This window comes from Sphaerodactylus townsendi, linkage group LG17 (genome assembly GCF_021028975.2).
Source record: "Sphaerodactylus townsendi isolate TG3544 linkage group LG17, MPM_Stown_v2.3, whole genome shotgun sequence".
In the NCBI taxonomy this organism is placed as follows: domain Eukaryota; kingdom Metazoa; phylum Chordata; class Lepidosauria; order Squamata; family Sphaerodactylidae; genus Sphaerodactylus; species Sphaerodactylus townsendi.
The window spans coordinates 18,872,346-18,899,845 of NC_059441.1; the positions used below are offsets into that span (position 1 = coordinate 18,872,346).

At 43.1% G+C, this 27,500-nt stretch overlaps 1 protein-coding gene across 1 annotated transcript in view; it reads left to right on the top strand.

Annotated features, from left to right (window-relative positions):
- The window catches only part of ADAMTSL3 (ADAMTS like 3), a 211,202-nt gene that overhangs the window by 37,785 nt on the left and 145,917 nt on the right, over positions 1-27,500 (top strand). The window contains exon 3 of the mRNA XM_048481642.1: positions 1,076-1,195. Within this exon, the coding sequence (XP_048337599.1) occupies positions 1,076-1,195 (120 nt within the window). The remainder of the gene's footprint in view (positions 1-1,075; positions 1,196-27,500) is intronic.

Sequence of the window (27,500 nt, forward strand, 5' to 3'; positions counted from 1 at the left end):
TTAAGAACATAAGCAAAAGAAAGCCATGGACTTGTGTAGAGAGGGTGTGCTTTACCACATGTGCTCCTGGATGAGATCCCGTATATCCTGGCGTGTAAGCCAAGTTTTTCAGCCCTGTTTTAAGGCTGAAAAATGCCCCCTCGGCTTATACACGAGTCCTGCTTACCAGCCGGCTCTTCAGGCCTCTGCCGAGGCTGGGGGCGTGGCCGGGAGGACCTCCCTGCCGCTGCATAAGCTGCTTGTTGCTGCCCTCCTTGGCGGGTGAAGGGGAACCCTGGCTGGCTGGGCTTCCTCAAACCAGAGGGAGCTCCTTATTTGGGCAGCGACTCCCCCTGATGTCATTGCCCAAATAAGGAGCTCCCTCCACCTCCTGGTTGCCTGGGCTTCCTCAAACCCAGTTGGAAGGTGGAGGGAGCTCCTTATTTGGGCAATGACATCAGAGGGAGTCACTGCCCAAATAAGGAGCTAAGTCGCCACCTTGTCTGTTTAAAGCTGGTGTTATATTGTAGTACTGTTTTTATAATGTTTTAGGATTTTATTGCTGTTTTAATTGAGGTTTATGTTGTTGAATATTGCCGCCCTGAGCCCTTTGAGGATATTGGGGGGGGGGGGGATTTCAATAAATAAATAAATAATAAAACAGGAGTGCCTAGCACAGTGTTTACATCAAGAGGACTGTGCTCAGGGAAACCATGTAAGAATATCTTACCATGACAGTTTCCTTTGCCTTGGATGATATTCGCACAAATGAACAATGGAGTCTGAACTGTTTTTCCCCTGTGTTTGTCTCTTCTCTGGATCCCTGTGTAGCCATTATGATTTTAGTGACCCAACCACGTTAAGGGGAAGAAAGCACACAATTGCCACGTTGTGTGAGTAGGCATATTTTCCACCTCATTTACGATCAGGACTACATCTCTGCACCTTACATCTCTACAGCTATGCATAGATTTTGCAATGTATGCAAACGGAAAGCTGTGTCAGTGGGCCAGACGTTTTGGTTTTGGAAGTCTATGGACTACCCTTTCTTTCTCTCCCCAGTAGCTGTAACGTGATCTCATTTAATCTTTCACAGACCACAGCAGAGCAATCCCAAGGTGCCTACTTCTTGCCTGAGTTTGCACTTTCTCCGCAAGGAAGTTTCTTGGAAGACACCACAGGAGAACAGTTTCTGACCTACCGCTACGACGACCAGGTTTGTCTGCTGATTATGAAAATGATGTTTCTCCTTGACTTTCATCTTTTTCTTCAGGAAGTTCTTATGAACTGTGTGTTCTTGTGTTCCTAAAGCAGACCATTATGTAATGTCTGGTGCAGTATGGCCTTTTTCTGACATGACCTACAAATATCGAGAACCTGCCAATCTTGTGTGCTAGGAGCCTGTGCTATCTGTGGTCCCCCCCCCATATATATATATCTGTGTGTGTTATATATATGTATGGAAAATATTATATTTTTATACATATATAACACACACACAAATACCCATATTATATATATATTCATACACACACACAGGTGTTATACATATATATAAAACACCTATATATGTATGTGTTTGTGTGTGTATGCATACATACACACACACATTCTCTCTCTAATATAATATATATGTTTTATATATACATACACACACATATATTGTGTGTGTGTATATATATATTCAGAGTTGCCCGTCTATTGGCAGCAGCTGCCTTGGGTACCAGATGAACAGTGCAACCCCCTTTGAAGTGATGGCAGAGATTGAATATGGGACGCTCTGCATTTCAAAGGCGGTGCATTACTTCTATGTACCTCCCCCTTTGAGTGGGTTATGCGCTATGTTAATTAGTGGGTGGGGGTACCCTGTGATTTTTCCACTTAAGACGGTTGGGGGGGGGGCAGCCTTTGGATGCTTCTGTGAGTAGGCACCTGGGACAGGAAAATATTTCAGCACGGTGTTATGTTCAGTCTTCGGGCTATGCAAGCATTTCTATGCAAGCCAACTTCTCTGGCCCACAATGTAAGATAGTAAGACTTCTTGCTGGGAAGTAGAAGTATATCTTATGGAAACGATATTTCTCCTGTCTACTTCAAAGGGGTTGCACAGTTTGTCTGGGGTTGCACAGCTTTGCAACTCTGAGTATATATGGTGTGGGTGTGTGTGTGTATGTGGTCATCAGGAAGCTCTCTCTATATATATATTTCACTTTCTGCTGTTGTGGATCTAGGCCAGTGGTGGCGAACCTTTGGCACTCCAGATGTTATGGACTACAATTCCCATCAGCCCCTTCCAGCATGGCCAATTGGCCATGCTGGAAGGGGCTGATGGGAATTGTAGTCCATAACATCTGGAGTGCCAAAGGTTCGCCACCAAGGATCTAGGCTGTCTTTAATGTGTTGCTGAATGTCTACTGATTTTTCAACTTGCTCCTTTCAGTCTGAGCATATGCTCAGACTGAAAGGAGCAAGTTGAAAAATCAGTAGACATTCAGCAACACATCAAAGACAGCCTAGATCCACAACAGCAGAGAGTGAAACAGCTGAAACACACTTGAGCTGAAATCACTATTGTCCAATTCCATCCTCTGTTCTCAGCTGTTGTAAGCTCATGGTTCTCTCCTTGGCATGTCTTTCTTCTGTCTCTCATTTGGATCCATTATTAAAACAGAGGACAGAACTCCTCACACAGCCCAGAAGAGACAAGGCCCAGAGCTCCAGGTATCCACAGAGCGAAGTATCCGAAAGGACAGAAGGGGATGTGTGGGGTCTCTAGTCAACAGTGTGTGATAATAAGGTTTCTCGCTGGGGAAACAAAACCCCTGCTCAGAAGTCTGCCTGCTGTTTGCCTGCCATATGCGATGGTTTGATTCTTCCAGGTGAATTCTTATGTTCTCTTCATGTAGAACTTTGGCAATAACAAATTTGGCAACAGTAAATTTTCCGTAACTGAAATATTTGTGAATGCAGTTGATGAATGCAGGGATGAACATTGCTGTTTTGCATTTCTGGTTTATTTAGATTTTTGAAATAGAATCTCTAAAAGAGGAAAATTGCAGAGAGGGTGTTTAGTGGAAGAAGCAGGGCATCTGGAAAGTAACAGGCCTTGTTTCATATAATTAGATCTGTTGTGCATGCGCCAGAAGCCCACAGATACATTACATTAAACATGGAACAGAGATATAATGGCTAAGAAAGCGACGCGAAAGAGACCTTGTTAATCTTGGCAAAAGGTAAATCTAGGAAGTGTATGGCCCGCTGTGGAAACATACAACACAATGTGTCCCAGAATCCCATTCCTCACCACAACACTGGGGAATGCATTGGCAGCCGTTCAGAATGGGTAGTAGCCCACTGTAAATAAAAGTGAAATATACAAGCCTCAAATCTGTATAGAAGTGATTGAACGAGAAGGTTCATTCATTCACCCCGGTCATGTAGTTTCTGAAATTGGAAGTTCTGTTGGGGACACAAACTTCTTGTGTCTTTGGGTATGCAAGAAATTATGACATTCCATCACTAGACTGTCCAACATCTCATTAGAATTGACCCAAGGTACCAATTATTTTTCTAGCTGTTAAAAACCCAAATTTTGGCAGAGCTTGTGTGTGTGTGTGTGTGTGTGTGTGTGTGTGTGTGTGTGTGTGTGTGTGTGTGAGAGAGAGAGAGAGAGAGAGAGAGAGAGAGAAAACATTGCCCATTCAGTTAGGTGACCCTCTCTTGTCTAAATTTGCCCACAATTATGTTATCATATTGTGGAATCTGTCTCCTTAGGACAGTGATGTCCATCTGAGTTTCTGTATCCTCCTTTCCTCAGAGAAGCTCACATACAGTTCTGTTCTTCCTCATGTTGTCCTTGAAACAATTTTGTGATGTAGTTTAGAGTGACTGGGTGTAATTGGCCCAAGGATGCCCAGCCAGCTAGCATGGCAAAGTGTAAGTTTGGGAGTTGAAGTCCTGATCTCATATGACAAGCGTTACGTTGAAAAGATGTCCTCCCTTTAACGGTGTGATGTCTGGCTAGTACCTTCCATATGGTTAATCTTATCAGTGATTCCCACAATTTCTATCTATTTTGTCCTCAGGGTGTTTTGTGGTTTCTGGGCTGTATGGCCATGTTCTAGTACAGTGATGGCAAACCTTTTTGAGACTGAGCGCCCAAATTGCAACCCAAACCCCACTTATTTATTGCAAAGTGCCAACCTGGCAATTTAACCTGAATGCTGAGGTTTTAGTTTAGAAAAAAACAGTTGGCTCCCTCTTCCTCCGTCCCACCCGTTCGAACAGGGGCCGGCCTGCTCTAGCCTCCAGCAAGTCCCACGCACACCGCTCTGTGCCTCTCTAGCATCTCTGCCTCCATCTTTAGCGGTATGTATGTTCCAATTCTACCCCACAAAAATAATTTACAATAGAGAATGGATTCTGTCTAACAAAGATTGCCCTGTAAGGTAAAGTTTGTTTCTAGTATTTTGTCATCCTCTTAATTTAAATTCTTCTTTTTATGTTCAAACTGATTTCTACTATGGTAATTTAGATAGAGGGTAAGAGAAGGAAGGACTTCTTGTATATAATGTAATCGGGATGCTCATTCCTGAGTATGGTATGTAACCTTGTTAAAAATAATGCTGCTTGTTTCACACATCTTTTTGAAAAAGTATTTGCTATCTTAAAAGCCTTCCTGTTGGTTGAAATGGGAGACAAGTAAAATATTAATGAGAACAGCTTGTACTCTGTTCCACTGTAGTAGCGTTGCATATGAGTTCACGTTCTTGCTTAGTTTATTATGTTCTCCTTTTGGCCTGGCAAGAGCATGCTGGCATTCTTAAGCCAAGGCATGTGAAGTCCTTTATGTGCATCCTTAGAGGTGCTGAGGAACTGCATGCAGATTGCCTGGTTTGTGGTTCCACAGGCTTTTATATTGGCAGAGGGCTGAAACAAGCTGACAAGCTGGAACGGGTCCAGAGGAGGGCAGCCGAAATGGTCAAGGGTCTGGAATCCATGCCCTACGAGGAGAGACCTAAGGAGCTGGATAAGTTTAGTTTGGTGAAGAGAAGGTTAAGAGGTGACATGATAGCCATGTTTAGATATTTGAAGGGATGTCATATTGGTGAGGGAGCAAGCTTGTTTTCAGCTGCTCCAGAGACTAGGACCAAGAGTAATGGGTTCAAGGTGAAGGAAGAGAGATTCCACCTAAACATCAGGAAAAGCTTCCTGACAGTGTAGCAAGCCTTTATTGGCATAGAGACTTCCTGACAGTAAGGGCTGTTTGACAGTGGAATGCACTACCTCAGAGTCTCCTTCTTTGGAGGTTTTTTTGAGAGAGGCTGGCCAGCTGTCACGAGTGCTTTGATGTGTTCCTGTATGCCAGGGGGTTGGACTTGATGACCCTTGAGGTCTCTTCCAACTCTATGATTCTGTGAAAAAATGGTTAAGTTGCTGGTAGCAGCCAAGCGTAACCCTGAGTTCATCAGAGCTGAGAAGCTAAGCAGGGTTGGCTACAGATAACACTTGGATAGAAGGACATGAAGGAAGACTCAAAGGGTAGTAGAAAGTGCCATCAAGTGACATCTGAATCATGATGACCGGGTACTGGTTGATTCCCAACCAGGTTTTTGTGGTACCCTGGGGTACCATGAGCACGTCCCAGGGGTACCATAAGAACATAAGAACAAGCCAGCTGGATCAGACCAGAGTCCATCTAGTCCAGCTCTCTGCTACTTGCAGTGGCCCACCAGGTGACAATGCTACTGCCTGCCCCCCCCCCCCCCCAGAATCAAATGGATGGGGGGGGGGGTAGATTTAAAGGGACCTCTCCCTTTAAATCCCCCCAATCCATGCCAAATTTAGACAAACAACATGACTGTTGTTTAGACAAACAACATGACTGTCAACGCTGCTTTCCCTCCCCTCCCCTCCCCCTGCTTGCCACTCCCCCCACCTACAGGTCAAAAATGGAAAAAACCCTAAAAAATGCAAAAAAAAAAATCAAACCAACCTCAAGGGTACCCTGAGATATGAAGAGCGAGGTCAAGGGTACCGCGATGTTGAAAAGGTTGGGAAACACTGCCCCATATGGTTTCCAGGGCAAGGAACATTTAGAGAGGGTTCACCATTATCTACCTCTAGGTCAGGTCTCCCATCCAAATACTAGCCAGGGCTGACCCCACTTAGCAGCAGCAGTGGCGGCGGCGGCGGCGGCGGAGGAGGAGGAGGAGGAGGAGGAGTTTGGATTTATATCCCCCCCCTTTCTCTTCTGTAGGAGAATCAAAAGGGCGTACAATCTCCTTTCCCTTCCCCCCTCACAACAAATACCCTGTGAGGTAGGTGAGGCTGAGAGAGCTCTGAAAAGCTGTGACTAGCCCAAGGTCACCCAGCTGGCATGTGTGGGAGTGTACAGGCTAATCTGAATTCCCCAGATAAGCCTCCACAGCTCAGGTGGCAGAGCTGGGAATCAAACCCGGCTCCTCCAGATCAGAGTGCACCTGCTGTTAGCCACTACACCACTGCTGCTCACTGCTGCTCACTGCTGCTTTTGAGATCTGAGATCAGGCTACCCTGGACTATCTAGGTCAGGGCATACAATATAAAATCATGATGTATACAACATCGTTATAATTCTGCTGAGGTTTCTGTCGTTCAGATCTGAGTCCCAAGAGACATTTTTGCCATGACTTTAAGACATATGCAGATATATGTTTTTAATATTTTCTATTCTTGGGAGTGATTTTGAAATGACTGCTCTGATGGTTGCTTTAAGATACTTAGCCATAAAACTATAGTTTCTTTTAGGGTTTTTTTTTTTGCTTTTAATTTGGCGCCCTTTCAATCTGCTTGAGAAGATGAGAATCGCAAATTCACTGGAGAACTTGTGTACAGAAATGGCCTCGTTTCCCTTGATGTGCAGAAGAACTGTTTCCAAGTCATAAAAACCCATTCCAGATGACAGACCACCGAGTGTGGTGTTTGTTGGGCGAGGCCTGCACAGAAGACCTCCTTCGTCCTTTTTAGTTAGCCAAGACCTCTCAGAACTTGTTCAAAGATATAACTTTCTCTCTGAAACAAAGCAGCCCCTCGCTTAGGTGAAGAGCCGCCGTTCTATATCGTTTATCATCTTAAACTCTCAGCAATAAGAGGGTGGCTTCTGGCATAATTCATCAATTTGAGATGAGGGAATTAAAATACAGAAGAAGAAGAAGAAGAAGAAGAAGAGGAAGAGGAGGAAGAGGAGGAAGAGGAAGAGGAAGAGGAGGAAGAGGAGTAGTAGTTTGGATTTATATCCCCCCTTTCTCTCCTGCAGGAGACTCAAAGGGGCTTTCAGTCTCCTTGCCCTTCCCCCCTCACAACAAACACCCTGTGAGGTAGGTGGAGCTGAGAGAGCTCCGAGAAGCTGTGACTAGCCCAAGGTCACGCAGCTGGCGTGTGTGGGAGTGCACAGGCTAATCTGAATTCCCCAGATAAGCCTCCACAGCTCAGGCGGCAGAGTGGGGAATCAAACCCGGTTCCTCCAGATTAGATACACGAGCTCTTAACCTCCTACGCCACTGCTGCTCCTAATGGAAATAACCTTTGGGTAGTGGAACATCTCTATCATCTATGCCAGAAAGTTTCAGGATGAGGAGAATTTTCTGTATCAAGTCTCTGGCTTTTTGGGGGGAAGTGTTCACATTGCTTCTGGCCCTGAGTTCCAGTCTCTTTGGCCTGCAGATGGTCAGCATAGCTGCAGATGAGACGACTGATTCAGGTCCAAGCACCTGTTCTTTGAGTCCACTGTGAATTTCTTATATGCCTCTGCCTACAATCCTGTGAAAAGGCAAATTGCTGTGTGTTAGACATACTGATAACCTCAAGAGCTAGTGTGGCATAGTGGTTAAAAGCAATGGTCTCTTATCTGGAGAACAGAGTTTGATTCCTCATTCCTCCACATGAAGCCTGCTGGGTGATCTTGGGCCAGTCACAGTTCTCTCAGAACTCTTTCAGCCCTACCTACTTCACAAGGTGTCCATTGTGGGAAGAGGAAGGGAAGGTAAGCTGCTTTGAGGCTCCTTAAAGGTAGAGAAAAGCAGGCTGTAAAAACCAACTCTTCTTCTGCCCCTCCTCCCTGAGTAGTATTGAAAAGTCCAGTTCCATCAAAGCTGTATGGCAATTGTATTGAGAGCTGTATTGAGAGCCAGCGTGGTGTAGTGGTTAAGAGCAGGTGGATTCTAATCTGGAGAACTGGGTTTGATTCCCCACTCCTCCACCTAAGTGGCAGAGGCTTGTCTGGTGAACTAGACACTTGTCTGGTGTCCTTGGGCTAGTCATAGTTCTCTCCCAACTCTCTCAGGCACACCTACTTCACCTGGTGTCCGTTGTGGGTAGAGGAAGGGAAAGGAGTTTGTAAACCACCTTGTGTCTCCTTACCGAGAGAAAGGGGTATAAATCTAAACTCTTCTTCTCCAATTCTTTTTCAGATAAGCTACATTGTTCTTCAGAGTCCAGTTGGCAGTCTCTTTCTTCTTGGGATACTGAGCAAGTTTGAATCTACTACCCTGTTTCCTGGAAAATAAGACCTATCCTGAAAATAAGCCCTAGCATGATTTTTCGGGATTTTTGGAGGATGCGTGAAATTTAAGTCCACTAAAAAAATAAGCCCTGGTTATAGATTTCCTGGCGCAGCTGATCTGGTCACATGGGGTCACAAAATCATGGAAAAAAATAAGACATCCCCTGAAAATAAGCCCCAATGCATCTTCTGGAGCAAAAATTAATATAAGACACTGTCTTATTTTCAGGGAAACACAGTAGTACCTTAAAGGCCAACAAGATTTCTAAAGTATACGCTTTCAAGTATCAAAGCCCCCTTCATCAGGAGCAATGTTGATCTCTTTTTATCCAACAGGTTGAAAGGAGCCCAAATTAAAAGATGGTATCCAGCTCTCCTTGATGCTAACATAGCTCCAGGTGGCTGTAATAGCATTTATGGGTATGGTCCCGCCAAATTTAAACATTTTAAAAGCCTCGCGGATTTTGGAGGAAGAGCTGAACGTGCTTGCCGGGGTCCAAGAATATGCATCCCACTTGTTTTTTATTTTATTGCTTTCAAAATCTTCCTGTCTCTTAATCCTCTGGGCTTTTAAAAAAGGAAACTGCTTGCTTTCTTTACATTATGGAAAAATGCTGATCTGCATGAACAAATGAATGAAGGAAATTGGTCAGCTGAAATGTGGTTTTGATTTGGGGGCAGGACTGGTGTAAGAGGAAGGCCAGGGGGAAGTTGCTTGTGCTTACTAGTCAATGTTGTGTCCTAGTCAAATATCACGTAAATCAAGCCTTAGTTAAAACCATAGGTGCAGGTACTTCAGTTTGGAAGTCCCAGTTAGCTGTCGTTCTGCATCACCACTTGTGGGCAGTGTGACTCCCCTACGGTCTGTTAGTCAAAGTGACGTGAACGCTTTGAATGTCAAGAACAGTTTTCTGGGGAGCTGGCTCTGCATTTAACTGACTGGCTCAGCTGGCAGATTAATCTGTAAAGCTGTACTTTGTTTAGTTTTGAGCACAGCTCAAACTTCTTGTGATGGCTGCTGATTCCTTTGTGTTAAAATTGGGCCCACCCCAGTCACGTACGTAAGTGGGATTGGGAGGGGGACATTTTCATGAGACGTGTTGGCAGTGCTTCATCCCAGTGGCTTTATTCCTGGCGGTCTCCCTCCCAAATCCCCCCTCCTCAATTCCAGCGGAACTCTGTTATCTGGAAGCAAGTTTGCCTGCAAACAAAATAGTTGGGGAAAAGGTCTTCAGCAGTAAGTCACAGTTGACTTATGGCAACCTCAAAGGGTTTTCCAGGCAAGAGACGTTTGGAGGGGGTTTGCTATTGCCTCCCTCTATGTCATGACCCTGGTATTGCTTGGAGGTCTCTCAACCAAATAGTCGCCTTTGTGGTCTCTTCCAACTCTATGATTCCATATTCTAGTCAGGATCAGGGCTGAGAGGCATGATTGTCCCAAAGTTAGGCAGCACGTTTCCATGGCAGAGTGGGAATTTGAACCTGGGTTTCTATTCCCCCTCCTCAAATAAAATTTTTTCAGCCTATAGGCTTTCCAGTATTTATAAATAATAAGAAAAAATACCTGTTGTGGTGTTGCTGAGCTATCTACTTGGGCAAGAGCAGGGTGGTAGGTATAATATAGGTCAGGGATCTGCAACCTGCAGCTCTCCAGATGTTCATGGACTACAATTCCCATCAGCCCCTGCCAGCATGGCCATTTGATGGGATTTGTAGTCCATGAACATCTGGAGAGCCCCAAGTTGCAGACCCCTGATATAGGTGATGTCTCTCTGCCTGGTATTTGAGGGACATATCAGCTTCAGGAAACAGGATGTGCTTGAATTTGAAGACCAAGAACGGAAAGACAGAGTCATTAAGGTGGGATTCCACAGCCCATGCTCAAAGCTGTTTGGATAAGTTGTGAAAATATCGTTGAGGTTACTAATTAGTGTTAGCAAAAGCGACTGTGAACGGAGTATCTTTTTTTCAGGTGATCTAAGCTATTCATTGAATTGATAGACTGGGGTAAGAATTAAATAAAGAATGCTGAATCTGATTAGATTCTTAAGGAATTATTTAAAGGAGGGCTGTGGGATCCAATGATAAATGGCTCAAATAAAGTATTGCCTACTCAAGTGAGTCGATATCAGATTTCCTACTACAAATTAGTAAACCAAAACCACCTCTTCCTCTGTAGCTGACTAATTTGATTTTCCTTTGCTGCAGGCAGGCTCACGTTTAAGATCATTCTCTGTTTACAGGAGACCATACATACTTCGGAAAATTGAAAACATTCGAAGCCCTTCTTTTAAAAAGAAATGGAGCACTCATCTATATTAGACTTAATTCCGTTTCTTAAGGCTAAAATGGCTATTTGTTATATCCAGAAACTGAACTTTCAATACTTGTCAGGAGCGTTGCGTTTCAGACTAGTAAGCTGCGGTACTGCTGTCAAAGTTCTGCTCATGACCTAAGTTCGATCGTGGTGGAAGTCAGTTTCAGGTAGCTGGAAGGGTGGTAGTTGGCTCACCCTTCCATCCCTTTGAGGTCAGTAAAATTAGTGGTCAGCTTACTGGGGTAAAATGAAGATGACTGAGGAAGCCAATGGCAAACCACCCTGTAGACATAGTCTTCATAAACATCAGCGAACTATTCGGGCTGCCCACTTTTGACTTAGGTCTCCCTACACCAGTGGTGGTGAACCTTTGGCACTCCAGATGTTATGGAGTACAGTGCCCATCAGCCCCTGCCAGCATGGCCAATTGATGGGCTGATGGGAATTGTAGTCCATAACATCTGGAGTGCCAAAGGTTCGCCACCACGGCCCTACACGCTGATGTGAGAAGCAATCCATCAAGGCACTACATGATATTATCTTGTCTGGTCCACAGTTCAGATCAGAATTAGTTCCCTTCTTGGGGGCTTAGAAATAATTGTAAGGATCCAGAGTATTCCTGTTCTCTCATAGTGGCATTCATCTCTGTCTTCTCCCAATCCCCAGATGTTGTATGTTCTGTGAGGTGAGTATCCTGATCCTCTGAGAAGGTTCTGTGCTTGCCCTAGGCTTGAGAGTTTATGAGCTTGAGTCAGCCACCCCTGGAAACTTGGACCAGCTTGGTTCCTTAGTATAATCTGGAAAGTTGACACTGCTTTTCACCTGCAAGATCCTCCAGAGAAGTTTATTTAAGGAATACTGGTCTGGAAACAGTTAAGCTTTGCAAAACTTGCTGCACCTTTGATGCACAAACTTTGAAAGAAAGTGGCAATGGCAGAGGGTGGTGATGTGAAATATCTCAGTTTTGCTAGCAGTTCTGCTTCTGTTTGGAAGAGAAATGGAATAGGGAGGCCCAAGAGTGCTGCAGTCAGGAATTCCTTTCCCCCCCCCCCCCCCATCTTCTTTCCACTTTCATTGGAGTCCATGACATTTTGAGGTTATCCATCACCTTGTGTGAACTGGGTGTAATGTGTCTTCCTCCCCACCCCCCACTAAGCCCATATACAAGCAAGAAGATGTGAAAACTGCCCAAACATCGAAGTGACTTTGGGCTTATCACTTCTGTGCAGACAGTTGTGATGTGCGGCTGCTGCTAAAAATTCATACCTCTAGAAATATTAAAGGAACCCTCTAAGGATGTTCTGAAAGGTTCTGGAAGAAGTCAAAGCATCCAGTGCCATTTAATTGAATGCAAAAATCTGTGTAGCTGGTTCAGAGATGCGACTAACTTGTTGTCCAGAAAACAACAGCTGAAAATAGGTTTACCCATGTTGTGATCTTATTTAAAACTAACTTACATCTTTTGTTGACAACATAGTTCGTAGCTTTAAAAAAAAAAGACTGTCAAGTATAGGGTGTAGGTTTCCCCTATTTCCTACCACTCAGAAAAAGACACCATTAATTTTGACATCTGTTTTTAACACTTTCCCTCACATTTTTGGAAGGGAGCCTAGCCAGTGCTGGAAAGTGACTAAGAGATCAGGCTAAGATGGCCTACGGGTCCGTTCCCAGCTGGTACAACATCTGGAATGTTATACATTGTGGATAAATTCAGAGTTATAGTTTAATAAGATTGGTATTCAAGCAGCCGGTCTACAGCAGAGGGAAAGAGCGAAATTGACCGTATACTCTGCGAAAGTTTTTGTGTCGCAGTGTCCAAACTATAATGTTCAAGGGCTTTGTTTTCCATTTCGGAAGGTCCCTTTTTATATTTCCATATTCATTTTCATCTTTCATTTATTTGAAGCTTTGTGAGAGATGCTGAAGTAATATTTGAAATTGATTTAGAATCTTATATTTCTGGAAGACTTTAGGATGTCTGGGAACGTTTTGTTTTGTTTTTCATCCTGTTTATTGTGATGAAGGAAGTGTTTAAAAATGATTTGACTCAAATTTATTATCTTTGCAGTTTTTCATTGTGCAACTTTCCTACTCTGCTAAAGTGACCTGTTATTAGACAGTAACCATAATCTTTAATTTCTTTAGCAGTCTGATGTTCAAAATTAACATTTCCACCTGTACAAATTATATCCAGTAATTACCCTTCTTTTGTCTTTATCAGGTAAATCACTTACCAGTTCCATAAACTTACTTTCTCACAGTAACCAATCGTTTTCTCATTGCCACACCTTCTTTCATCCCTGCCAAATAAATTATTAACCTGCTCCAATTTTTGTCGTCTTCCATTCTTGTGCCTATGAGTTTTTATTCTACTTTGGTTCTGGCTGATACTATGAAATTAATTAGTATATGTATATATATCCATAAAATATATTGTATTCTTTAGCTAGAACAGTTACACTGAAAGTCTGTCTATAGAAAAATAATATATTTCTACAACTTTTATTGTCACATTGGTAAAAAAAAAGTTGCGTTAACTATGAATTGTCTTGAATATGGAGTATCTTTCACCTAAGAACATAAGAACATAAGAAAGAGCCTGCTGGATCAGAGCAGAGTCCATTTGGTCCAGCACTCTGCTACTCACAGTGGCCCACCAGGTGCCTTTGGGAGCTCACATGCAGGATGTGAAAGCAATGGCCTGCTGCTGCTGCTGCTGCTGCTGCTCCCGAGCACCTGGTCTGCTAAGGCATTTGCAATCTGAGATCGAGGAGGATCAAGATTGGTAGCCATAGATCGACTTCTCCATAAATCTGTCCAAGTCCCTTTTAAAGCCATCCAGGTTAGTGGCCATCACCACCTCCTGTGGCAGCAAGAAGATAATGTCTTTTCCTACTTAATGGGAGACAACCTGAGGATGACAACTTGAGTTCTGTAGAAGAAAAGCAGGATGCAAATATAATAAATAACTAGCTCTGTTTATGGTTAGATACTTATTCACTTGGCCTAGCAGGTTCCCAAATAAAAGAGCTTTAGGGTGTTCCTGTCCTGACCTGAATAGCCTCAGGCTAGCTGATCTCAGAGACTAAGCAGGGTCTACTCTGGCTATTATTTGTCTGGCCAACAACCTCCAAGGAATACCAGGATTGTAGGCAAAGGCAAACCAACTCCAAACATTTCTTGCTTTGAAAAGGAGCTTGAAGAGGGAGCAAGCTTGTTTTCTGCTGCCTCAGAGACTAGGACACGGAGTAATGGGTTCAAGGTGAAGGAAAGGAGATTCCACCTAAACATTAGGAAGAAGTTTCTGACTGTCAGGGCTGTTCGACAGTGGGATTCACTGCCTTGGAGAATGGTGGAGTCTCCTTTTTTGGAGGTTTTTAAACAGAGGCTGGATGAACATGTTAGGAGTGCTTTGATTGTATGTTCCTGCGTGGCAGAGGGTTGGACTTGATGGCCCTTGTGGTCTTTTCCAACTCTAGGACTCTATGGCCCCTTCCGCACATGCAAAACAATGTGTTTTCAAAGCACTTTCACAACTGTTTGCAAGTGGATTTTGCTATTCTGCACAGCTTCAAAGAGCACTGAAAGCAGTTTGAAAGTGCATTATTCTGCATGTGAGGAATAAGCCTCTGGTTCTACTATTCTATAAGTCAGCTATGACTTGATGGCAAAACAATGTGCATAATTTACGCGCTTCCAAGCATTTACTCGTGGCCTTTCTCCCCCATTTTTTTATTTGGGGTTTAAAGAACCTACAGGAGAGGTTAGAGTAGGGAACCGGGGATTCTTCAGTTTGGAAGGCATCATCTGCCTCAAAACCATCCTCCCTTGCCCCAGAGCCCTCTGACTATCTCACACATTCACATTTTCCTCCCTCTGCGTTTTGGTTACTAACAATTCTGAACACATACTTGGAGGAGTGGTTTCAGACTCTGAATGAAGGATGTACTTGAATCTCGGCTGGAATTTAATAATCGTGTTATAACAGCTGTAGAACCCAGCAGAGGGGTCCTGTGGTTAGTATCAACACCTTATCTATTAAAGACCGTTTTGTATAAGAATGTATAACAAATTCTACCGTAGATATAAAATACCGCTGCCTGAAGCATAGCACTTTTTTCTTGTGCCACACTGAGCCCTTCTTTCTTTCAGACCCAGGGAATCGCACATGCAGGAGGTGCAAATCTCAACTTTCTCAGAAAACAAATAATTGCTGGTTGGCTAGTATGGGTTTTCTGGGCTGTGTTGCTGAGATCTGAAACGACCACAGTCAAACAGCCAAGAAAAGAAGAAGAAGAGTTAGGATTTATATCCCCCCTTTCTCTCCTGTAGGAGACTCAAAGGGGCTTACAATCTCCTTGCCCTTCCCCCCTCACAACGCACACCCTGTGAGGTAGGTGGGGCTGAGAGAGCTCCGAAAAGCTGTGACTAGCCCAAGGTCATGCAGCTGGTGTGTGTGGGAGTGCACAGGCTAATCTGAATTCCCCAGATAAGCCTCCACAGCTCAGGCGGCAGAGCAGAGAATCAAACCTGGTTCCTCCAGATTAGATACACAAGCTCTTAACCTGCTATGCCACTGCTGCTCCAGTTGATTCTGTCTGTGAAAGCCTTCGACATTGCAGGTTGCTTCCATTTGCACAGGTTTACAAAAATGAAGAGGTTCTTTGTATTGTTGAAGGCTTTCATGGCTGGAATCACTGGGGTGCTGTGTGGTTTCTGGGCTGTATGTCCGTGTTCTAGCAGCATTCTCTCCTGACGTTTCGCCTGCATCTGTGGCTGGCATCTTCAGAGGATCCTCTGAAGATGCCAGCCACAGATGCAGGCGAAATGTCAGGAGAGAATGCTGCTAGAACACGGCCATACAGCCCGGAAACCACACAGCACCCCGAAGAGGTTCTTGATTCACTAACAGTGCAATATGAAGCAGAGTTACTCCCTTTTATTGTTATTGGACTTAAGAAGAAGAGTTTGGATTTATACTCCACTTTTCTCTCCTGTAAGGAGACTCAAGGTGGCTTACAAGCTCCTTTCCCTTCCTCTCCCCACAACAGACACCTTGTGAGGTAGGTGGGACTGAGAGAGTTCAGAGAGAACTGTGACTAGCCCAAGGTCACCCAACAGGAATGTAGGAGTTCAGAAAGACATCTGGTTCCCCAGATAAGCCTCTGCCCCTCAGAGACCACATTGGCCATGCTGGCAGGGGCTGATGGGAATTGCAGTCCATGAACATCTGGAGTGCTATAGGTTGGCCAACCCTGCTCTATGGAAATTACCTTTTATTTCAGTTCATTGCTTTGGAATTCGTTAACTACCGTTATTGTTTGGCCATGAGAGTTTGAGAACCTTTGAATGTGCTCGGTTTTGATCTCTGTAGCCCTAAAGATGAAGTTAGTCTCAAAGCTATACTAAGACTAAACAGTAATAATGACTAATGTTGTATACCGTTAAGTGTTTGCCAGTTCTAAAAGGTGGCTGCAGCTATGGCTCACTGCGAGAACCCTCCCCCACCCCATGATGTTAAAGACAGCAGTATACTTCTGTGTACTGTTGATTGTATGTATGCACACACACACATTTGCACAAAGGTGGACACACAACGAGTACAGAAAAGGAATTATCCTTGCCAATGTCACCTCAAAGGGTATGGGAGCAGTTAAAAAAAAAGAGTACAGACCAATTTTTAAAAAAATGAAGTGCGTTTATGCCGGCTTTTCATAAAACAGCTCTGAACGAACAGTTGTTTATGCGACAGAGTTTTGATTTTTGCTTGCGGCAGGTTTTTTTTAGCAACAGAATCAAAACACAACCCAGGCGTCTGTTTGTACAGTGTAACTGCGGAAGCTTTTTAATCGCAAATCTCATATCTTATCAGAGGGAAACTCTTTGCTTTTGCCTTAAAAGGCTTCTTTTTTGCCTAGGGGGTATATGGAAAGCTTGTATGCAAAAAAAACATTAATGTTATATATAAACACTGACATAACCAATAGTAAAATTGCCTTACAAATCCAGCAAGAGTCAAATGGAAAAAATGCCCCCCCAATCCATGCCAACAGACAACCAGTTACACATATAAGTCATTTTATAATCAGTTGTAAAGCAAGCCACCACATCAACAGCTAGAAGCAGAACTGGGGGGGGGGGGGGGACTAATTGTTCCAGTGGCTAAATTGAAGGAAAATTGCTGTTGAGAAAGCATACGAGTCTGGTGTAACAGTTAGAGTTCTGGATGAGAATGTGGGTTCAAATTTCCACTCTATCATGTAAGCTTACCGGGTGACTCTGGACCAGCTATTTTCTCTCAACCTACTTCATGGGGTTGTGTGAGAATAAAATAGAGGAGATGTTACCTGCTGCCAGAGTAACAATTAATGCTACTGAACTGAAGCAGTACCAACCGGGCGGCAGCGAAACCTGGCCCGGCAAGAAGAGAAGGATTCCCAATGGAAGTGAGGACAGACACAAGAATCTTGAATGCAGGAGCCCTTTACTAAAATGAATGCACTGAACAAGGGGCTTGCAACACAATTTATGGGAGAAAAATTCAAACACAAAGGAGGAGAGTAAATAGTAAAAGGTCCTATTTTTTTCATTGGTGGAAGGGAAGTCCAGGGGTGGAGCAGGGTCTTGTCTGCTGTGGGTGATCTCATAGGTGGCCCCAGGTTCCTGCCTTGGACCTTATAGGTTTGATCCCATCCGGAGACAAAAGGTGGTCAAAGTGTTCTTCCTGGGTGCGGTTGGTAAAAACAGTCACAAGTCCTGCACCCTTTTGTGATGTTTCATGAGTCTTTTTGTGTTCGAACTGCAGGACCATTAAAGCGGAGGGTGTACCTCCATGAGCCAGGCCTGGACGCCTCCATAGTCACATACACAATGGGGACCTTAAGGAATAAAAACCTAACCAAACGACCCAAACAGAACATGGCCAAACAAACATAAGACAATAAAATAAAAATGAGCTGCTTTCATTCCGTTGCGGGTATCAAAGAGAACAATGTAAGCTGTTTCGATTTCCATGGGAGAGAAAAGCAGGACATAAAGGAAGTAAATCTCTCTATATAATTGAGTAAGACTAGAAAGTGGAGACGACTCACTTCCGGCCAATCTCCATCCACGACTCACTTCCAGCCAATCTCCATCCACGGAACCAGTGAAAACCAACACAAACAAAACAGTGGAATCCAGCAATTACTTGCTGTAAACATAGCAGACTGTTTAGCTTCTGAGATCCAATGAGACTGGGCTAGCTTGGACCATCCAGGCTAGTAATCCCAAGTAATCCCAAGGTATAACTTGGGGGGCGTTTTGAGCTGTAGAGAAGTGAGAAAGTGCCCTTCTAAAATGCTTTGTAAAGAATACTGGGGCTAAAAGGAGAGGGGGTGGGTTGCTAGGCTACATTTAAACCCAAAAATCTCTTCTCAGTAAAATAAATTAAAAAGTTCATCATCAGTGTAGAGTATGAGGGTAGAGAAAGAGTGCCTCTGAGCATACACAAAGGAATTTTCTTGACAGCCTCTCACTGCTAAAGAAAATGGCTGCTTTTCAGGGGGAGGATCTATGGTAATTATACCCTCCTGAGGTCCCTCCCCCAAAACCATCCTCTTCAAGCACCACTCCCAAATTGTTTTAGGATATAACTGTTGTTTAAACTATATTTATGTTTTTATATCTGGTGTTTTATATTGTACACCGCCCTGAGCCCTTCGGGGATAGGGCGGTATATTAAATCAAATTATTATTATTATTATTATTATTATTATTATTATTATTATTATTATTATTATTATTATTATTATATACATAACAACACAGCACGTCTGGAATTCATCTCTGAATATCGAGTCATTATTATTATTATTATTATATTATATAATTATATAATAATATGATATATATAGTATAATAATAATAATAATAATAATAATAATAATAATAATAATAATAATAATAATAATAATATCCTAGTCCGGAGCTAGCAGCCCTGTTTTATGATGTACTGTAGATTATTCTGTTTCTCACATATTAATCCCCCTCCCATGTATATGTATCTTTCCCCTTTTTATTCATGTGTATGTAATTATAAGCAACGGTACATTGAAACAAAACAAACTCTGGTGTTTCTCAACTTTCCTTGCCCCAATCCCAGGACTGTATTCAGTTAAACCTTGCTAGACCACAGTAATCTTTTCCCCAGAATAGTTTTCTCAGGTTACTAAATATTCTTCATGTTATGCATGAAGTTATTTGCCTGGTTTCCCGGATAAAGTAATAAGTTTTAGTTAATTCTGCACTATTCACGGAGCACACATGATTCTGTTTATCAGCAAGAAATCATTAAGCTTGCCTGGAAAATAAATGCAACGTATAAATCTTTTCTTTTTTTTTAAATGGTTTTCAGCAAATCACTCTTGAGAGGATCATATACAAGAAAATATTGTTCATAGGTCGGTGATTAATGTTGCGCAACTGATAAAAGTTGCATTGTTTAAACGAGTTTATAAATCACTCTGTCCCTACAGTCGTTTCCTGTAATCTGTCATTATATTTCAAATATATAATTGTGAGAGACGTAAAACTGGCATCCAGATTGCAAAGAGCTGGGCCTTCTTTAAGGTGGTGAAATGAATCACACAGTGGAACGGAATTGGCGGAATCTGAAATGTACAGCACAGGATACCTTTTTAAATGTGGTTTCCGATGAGTACGCAGTAAAAATTCTGGTCACATGAGTGAGGAAAGAATGCCTGAGGGGTTTTCCTTAAGACTAGGAACTTCTTTGCAGTGCATCCAAAAAAGAGTTACACCCTTGTGAATTTATTGACTTCCTTGGAAATAGAGGGATGTGGCTAAGGCTAGCCTGATCTTGTCAGATCTCATCAACTAAGCTGGGTCCGCCCTGCTTATTAGTTGGATGGGAGACCACCAAGGGATACCAGGGTTGTTGTTCAGAGAAAAGCAATGGCAAACCACCTCTGTTAGTATCCTGACTTGATAACCCTACAAGGTTCCCGTAAGCTAGATGTGACTTCACAACACTTTACGCACACAGCTTTGCTTAGGAGTACACTTTTTTCACCAATAGGAAGTCAGTTTGTTTTCTGAAAGGCTAATAGGATTCAAGTTGTCACATTTCTTTTAAATGCATGCCTCTGCTTGGCTTCAGAAATTCCCATCAGACCACATGCCACCAGGCAAGAGGCCAAGTCGCACGGTTGCCTCGTCCCTTGGTTTCCTACTGCCTCGTTAAGCAAGTCATAGCACTAGATCCAAGCTTTTCTTTGGAAATTTAGATGGGTCCTTGGTCCCCATTAAAATATTGCTAAGTTTAGGACAAAGTGTTATATGATGGCATTAAGATTATTTTTGTGTGGAGTTTTGCTGAGGCACATGTGTGCTTTCAAGCACTGATATATCCTTGCACAAAATTAATCTTGATTCATCCAGATACATACAAGTGTTAAAGATTGCTCTTTTTTTTGCATTTTTTATCAGTTAATTAAAGTGTACAATTCGGGTCATTTTTAAAAGACAGCGCATCTTCTGATCTGGTACTGTTTGTAGTCCAATAAGATTGGATCCACAGCTTGGGTAACTATGACTTTATCTGCAGATGATCTGATACTAAAGCTACTCTTTTGGGTGTGTGGCACAATCCTGATCAAAACTGACCCACTGCTTATCTTCTCACTGGTGATGTTGGATAATATTCAGGAGAGTCCACTATTAGCTCATTAGCACCTCCAGAAACTGAAAATCATTACTGATTCACCCAACACAGCTGAAAATGAGAAACAGAGGGGTTTTTTTGTTACTGACATGATTCTGTTCTTCAAATCTCTAGACAACCTTTCCCAAGAGATTCATGTGGATGCTAAATTAATGTGTGTAATTGTGAAATAAAATTAATCTGCACAATCCAGTTTTATTGGCTGGTTTACTGTCCCAGCCATGTAATAATCCTAGTACTACTATGTCCGTTCTTGTAGATAGGGAGGGAAAGCTTGACTTATAAGAAACTGGGGAATTATCAGAAAAATTATAAAAAGAAACTCGACATTTTGCAGTAAAAAAATTATATGGACAATCCTATCTTGGAATGAGTTTTTTGTTACTTGTAAATTCTGGCCAAGTGAACAATCTGCCAATAGTATTTTTAGTACCTTTATATGTTGCCTGTGGAAATCCTGGAAAATATCTTTAGAAGATTGGATAAATTGGCCACTCATTTTTACAGTCTTTCATAATACAGAGAATTTTTAGAAAGAGTGGGGGGTAAGAAACACCACTCTACCTTATTTTATTTAATATTTGGGAATGCAACTGTTTGGCTGTAAACGGCTCGTGGAACCTTAGGGTTGTCTCTACTCAGTGGGCTTGCAGAGGGCGTTCTGTAATACTTTGAGTAAGCAATGTAACAAATTGTAATATTTTGGAATGATGGCTGGTAGATAATGGCAGCAAAGGTCCAGAGGCGGAGCAAGGGGAAACTCCACCAGGGCGTGAGTGTACCCTGCCCCTTTGCCACGGCATCGCCTGCCCCCACCCCGGAACGCCCCTGCCATGCCCCCTCTGACCTGGCCACAGCCCCTCTGCAGTCTAGCCACACCTCTACCATGGCTCTGCCCGGGGTGTCATACCCTATCCCACCCCATTGGTGCTACGCCTCTGCAAAGGTCCCAATAGAGCAGTTCTTCTGTCTCCTAGATGCTCAAGGATATAGAAACCCAGTGATGGAAAATCTTAGCAATTGGTTCTGGGTATAAACATGGTGCATCACCTGCCAATAACTTAGGCGTGTGAAATAGATGGGCCTTTGCTTGACTCTTCTAATAGAAGGAGAAGAGGAGGAGGAGGAGGATTTATACCCAACCTTTCTTTCCTGTAAGGAGACTCCAGGTGGCTTACAAGCTCCTTTCCCTTTCTCCCCCCACAACAAACACCTTGGGAGGTAGGTGGGGCTGAGAGAGCTTGGAGAGAACTGGGACTAGCTCAAGGTCACCCAGCAGGAATGTGGGAGTGTGGAAACACATCTGGTTCACCAGATAAGCCTCTGCCACTCAGGCGGAGGAGGGGGGAGTCAAACCTGGTTCTCCAGATTAGAATCCACCTGCTCTTAACCACTGTACCACACAATGCTCTTGACTGTGTTACTGAAGTTAAGCCAGGACAATCATTCAGTGGCAGCCATTTTGTGATGGCCATTTTGTTAATGGAAATGCCGTGTCAGAATTCCAAACAGACCTGAAGCCTCAAAAAGGATAGGGACTCCTATTTTGCCAAACAGTCTGTCAGCAAGTCAAGAAGTATATGGGGTAGCGGTGGGGAGAGAGCTCTGCCAGTGCTCAAGATGGAAGAACTAAGCCAGTCAGATAGGATTCTAAAGGGTCCTTTTGTCTCATGATCACTATTGTACTGAAACCTGAAATACTGCCCCCCCCCAGCCACATGCAGGGGTGGTGCCGAAAGGCAACATGGAGTAGGACATTAGATCCTTCCCCTGTCAATCTACCACAGTGGGTTACTGGAAGGAGAAGGTTTGTCTGGATCCTGCATGGAGACACAGTGAGGAGGTCAAACAGGAGATACTAACAGGCGGACGTTGCTGAGGACAGAACCCGGCCTTGATTCTCTGCTCCTCGATGTGAGTGGCGAACTCTAATCTGGTGAATTGGGTTTGTTTTCTCCACTCCTTCATAGGAAGCCTGCTGGGTGACCTTGGGCTAGTCACAGTTCTCTCTGAACTCTCTCAGTCCCACCTACCTCACAAGGTGTCTGTTGTGGGGAGAGGAAGGGAAGGCAATTGTAAGCCATTTTGACATTCCTTCCAAGGCAGAGAAATATAGGGGTATCATAACCAACTCTTCTTCTTTGCTAAAAGTCCTTGGTTCAAAACTCTTGGTGCCGTACGTAATGTAAGATTCTCTGCCCCATTTAATAAAGTTAGTGCTACCCATCCAGTTCGGGCATGTATGTACCACGCCTGATTCCTTAATACTTGATGACTGAATGTGCCAGCCAATTCAAGTGTTATACTGGGAAGCATGAATGTTCTATCTGTGACAGTCACGCATGCAAATCTCCCACCTGATGTTGCAGTCTTAAAATTGTTGACAACTTGAGAAATTTATAAAGTAGTTAAAATTCCAGTGAGATCCTATGCATGTTTATGGAAAATTAACCCAAGCTCCATATAATAGGTCTTTCCCCTTCGAAGCGTGCTTAAGGATTGGAGTGTTGAATGTGAATAAGAGCTCCAAAACAATGCACAGTTGTTCAGCTAATAAATTGGGGGAGTAGATAAGAACAAATTCTTCTGAATGGTATCTGGTTCCAATAAAAGATGCAGATTTTCGCTCCGCTGACGATCAAAGCCCTCATTCGGTGCCAAACTTGTGGATTTGATTTCTCGACCGAATGAGGTACACCCACACGGTATTGGTTTAGAAACTCCAGCCTGTCCAAATCATTTGTCCCATGGGAAAAGAGTTAAAGGTAGTTTGAGCCAGCCTGGTAATTTACTAGCAAAATAATATTTGATTTACTAGCTGTCAGCTTTCATCAAATCTATGTATTATATTTGCCTATGCTGTGAAACCCAATTCAAATAACGGGAAGAAATACCAGTGAAGTGGCATGACTTATATTGGGAAGAATCTAGAGGGTCACAGTTAGGAATTAAATCAATAAGTTACGAACATGCACCGGAGGGTAATATTTTGGTTTGGGGCTCTGTCTGAGAGTTGCTTGCTAATTTTGCTTTTTTAGGGCTTTAGCTGGTTTCAGTTAGTGTTTCCTGAACTTTTGATACCTTGGGGGCATTTATAGACAAAATGGAAGGCATGTTCAAGCTTGACTCTTCAGATCTTGGTAAAGGAAAAGATCGGACTGCTGTAAATAAATGTGAGATAGAACTTAATGAGTTGGGCATTTCCTTGGAGGACCCGCTAATGTTAACAGAGCAGGAGGTCTATGGGGCTATCAAGAAGAGACTTTTTGATAGAGAGTTCCAACAGATGCTAGAGGAAGCTAATAAAACCTGTTCCCCGATCTCCCTGGGAATACCTGTGGATAGATTAATTGTAGCCGGTGCACGCTTTATCTCCCTGGTTGAGGCCCGGTGGCATTAAGAGCAATCACCACCTTAGCTAGGTGTAATGCCCTACCTCCTTCCTTTAACCCTGTGGGCGCCATCATCCACATAAAGAAAGGAAAGAGGAAATGCCGTGTGGCATGCGTTCTGTGGAAAAAGTATCTCATATGCTGTTGAATTGTCCCTTTTTATGAGATAGATAGGAAGAAGCACATAATCCCCTTCCTGCATGGGCGTGGGAAGAAGGCATTACTGGACAGACAGAAAGCGTGCAGTCTGCTTAAACGACCACAACTTCTGTCGCGAGGACTGTTGAGAGTGGTGGCTACATTTTTAAATGGTTATTTATTTTAACTTCGTCCAGGAGTTGTAAAGGGCTGTTGAATTATCTACTTAATGTTAATGTTGGGCAACTACTTACTTATGCCTCTTTCTAAAATCTGGCGGACCCTGCCATTCCCCCCCTCCCTCTTCTTTCCTCCCCCCCTCTTTTCTTAAAGGGACTACGAAGTAGGAATGCCATCGGTAATTTTGATAGATGCACCGATTTTAATGGGGAGTCGAATTTAACATATAGAGCCATGATACAATAACTATTTTTTAAAGGAAATTTGATTTTTCTTGTACTCCTATCTATTTGTTTGTTAATACACCCTGAGACTATTGCCGGAGGGCGGTTTATAAATATAATTAATAACAACAACAACAACAACAATAATAACAACAACAACAACTTAACTAGCAACAATAATATGGCCAATAATAATAGTAATTATTATTATTATTATTATTGTCAATAAAAAACCGAAATCAGATAATAAATAAATTTAGAGGAATGTGTTTTCTCTGTCACCTCCCAGAGCCTTGAGCAGGAATTTTCCTTGCAAATGCTGGATTGCCCCATTAATATTATTTCAGTGTACCTAATTTTCCCCATTTACCCAGATCATTAGCACTTAGTGATGGGTCTGCTTTCTGGCAAGTGGAAATCCTTTAGGAATATCGCTGTACTTCTTACCTATGGAGAGTCTCCTCTGACCTGTTAACTCTTTCTTCTGGACAATTTTACTTCCCGTATATTGGCAGAGAGGGCGGATAGGTCTATGAGAGAGGTCCACGCCCACTCTGACATCACGTCTTAATTGCCAAGAACAATCCCTGTCATTTTCTCTCAATGAACATATTTAACCTACTGTTTTTTATTCACATTTTAAATCACGAGGCAGACCATCCCTTTTTTATGTCCACAAGATTTACCCATTAAAACTGAGTTAAATTTCATACCATGAGGTCATATAGTCCCGTAGATTAAAATGGACTGGGCTGTTTTAGGTGGGTTCAAGAACTTGAGTGTCTTTAAAGCTTGAGGAGTTTTAAAATCTTCTGCCCTTGAACCACGGATCTCTACACTATATCATAAACTGTTTTTCTCCTTCATGTATTTGAAAAGTTCTTTGGCACAGAATGTGCTTGTTGGTTCAGGAGACACAAATGCAATTTTTTTTTGTTGATGGAAGGTATCTCTCTGTCACTTCTTAAAATATTTACATCCTGCCTTCCCTTGCGGCTGGAGTCAGCCCTTATTTGCCTACATGTACGTCATGTTACAATCACGAAGAACCTCATTCAGTTCACTATGTGTGTGTTGGAAAGACTGATGCTATGAAGGTATTATGTATATCAAGACTGGAAGGGCCAGAAATATAATCCTGTACAAACTTCTAATGATTAGGTGTTCTTTATGTGCAGCTGTATCTCATCACATCAATACAACCTAATCCAAACCTCATAAGGATCAGATCAGATCTCTTTGTCAACATAGTTCTTGTTGTGACGGCAAAAATCAAGTTATCCAGTGAAGTTCACTGTGGTTGCACTTCAAATCTCTGGTGTGTGATTTAAAAAGTAGTTATTGCTTCGATGTGCAGTTTGATGTGGATTGAATTGTTAGCCAGGTCAGCACAAATGCATTTTTATTGGCTGATTTACTACACTTATACCGCACCTTCCTCCCCAGTGGGGATCCAAAGCAGCTCAGCATCGTTCAATTTTATCCTCACAACACCCCTCTGTGGTAGGTTAGACTCTGTGAGTATGCTGAAGCTGGCTGGCATGAATCAGCAAAGCTTCAGTAAGATTAAGGAGTTCAAGACTAGTCCTGAGAACTCTAACTGCTACACTGCCACTGTTTTGGGGTTTTGACACGAGAGGAAAACTTTGTGTATCGAGGCAGAGGACTCTATACTTCTGTTTTTGCGGGGGTGATGGAAGTTTTTCTAGACTTCATATTGTCTATTTAAAGCATATCTATCCTTCCTTCTCTCCTTAGACTCAAGGTTGCTATCTAGAGTTGCCAACAACCTGCTGATAAAATGTCCTGCCCCTTTCATATATGTTTAAGGTGCAGAAATGGGGAGGTGAAACTTGAAATGGCATGGCAGTAAATAATATCTCCTGGTAATAACAACTCATTGAACTTCTAGGCCAGTTGTGGCGAACCTTTGGCACTCCAAATGTTATGGACTGTAATTTCCAATATTTGCCAGCATGGCCAGGAGATTGGCGGGGGGGGCTGATGGGGTTGTAGACCCATTTGTAATCTGATGGGGTGTAATTCCCTTGTCTGGATTACCCGAAGGTTCGCCACCACGGTTCTAGGCAGAGGTCTAGACTACTCTGTTAGAGTTTGGATCTAAGCAGGATATAGTCTGGAGTTCGGCTTTTCTAGGTAGCAAGTGGGATCCAATTATGTGTTGGGGTGAGGGAAGGGAGGCAGACTGTACTCAACAGCCATATTCTTGGCCACACAGAGATCCACTGAAATCTCCCAATGTGGAAATCATGGTTGTTCTGAAGAAGATGAGGAGTTTGGATTCATACTCTGCCTTTTTCTCCTGTAAGGAGATTCAAGGTGGCTTACAAACTCCTTCTTCTTCCTCTCCCTTCAACAGACCCCTTGTGAGGTAGATGGGACTGAGAGAGTTTGGAGAGAACTGTGCAGGCTCCATGTGAAGGAGCAGGGAAACAAATCCAGTTCACCAGATAAGAGTCATGTGGAGCAGTGGGGAATCAAACCTGGTTCTCCAGATTAGAGTCCACCTTCTGTTAACCACTACGCCACGCTGGCTCCCTGTTCCCTTCTTGGTCATGTTGTTACCCCCACCCCCAAAAAAACTCTTTTCTAAAGCCACAGGCAAAAATGAATCATTCCCACTGTGCCTTGGGCACAGGTTGCATAGGTGTAGAATGCAGATTGCGAGTTTAAAATAGCCGTCTTTGGTTGGTTTTCTTTTTAAACAAACAAATCCTGCAGCTTTAAAGAGCGGCGATAGAAACATTCCAGACAAGAGGTAATAGCCAAAGTGTTTAAAACATGAGCTGTGCCTTTGGGTGCCACCGGTGTTTTCGTTAACACCACGTAACTTCCCCGCAGGAGCTGTCAGGGAAAAGCGGCAGAGGTTGGCAGCTGTGCCAGAATCCTCCAGGTGTCCATGAAATTTTAGGATTAGGAGAGAGTTTGCATCGCCGGTTCAGGCAGAAGCGAGTCTTCGCTGCCAGTAAATGAACATGTGCTT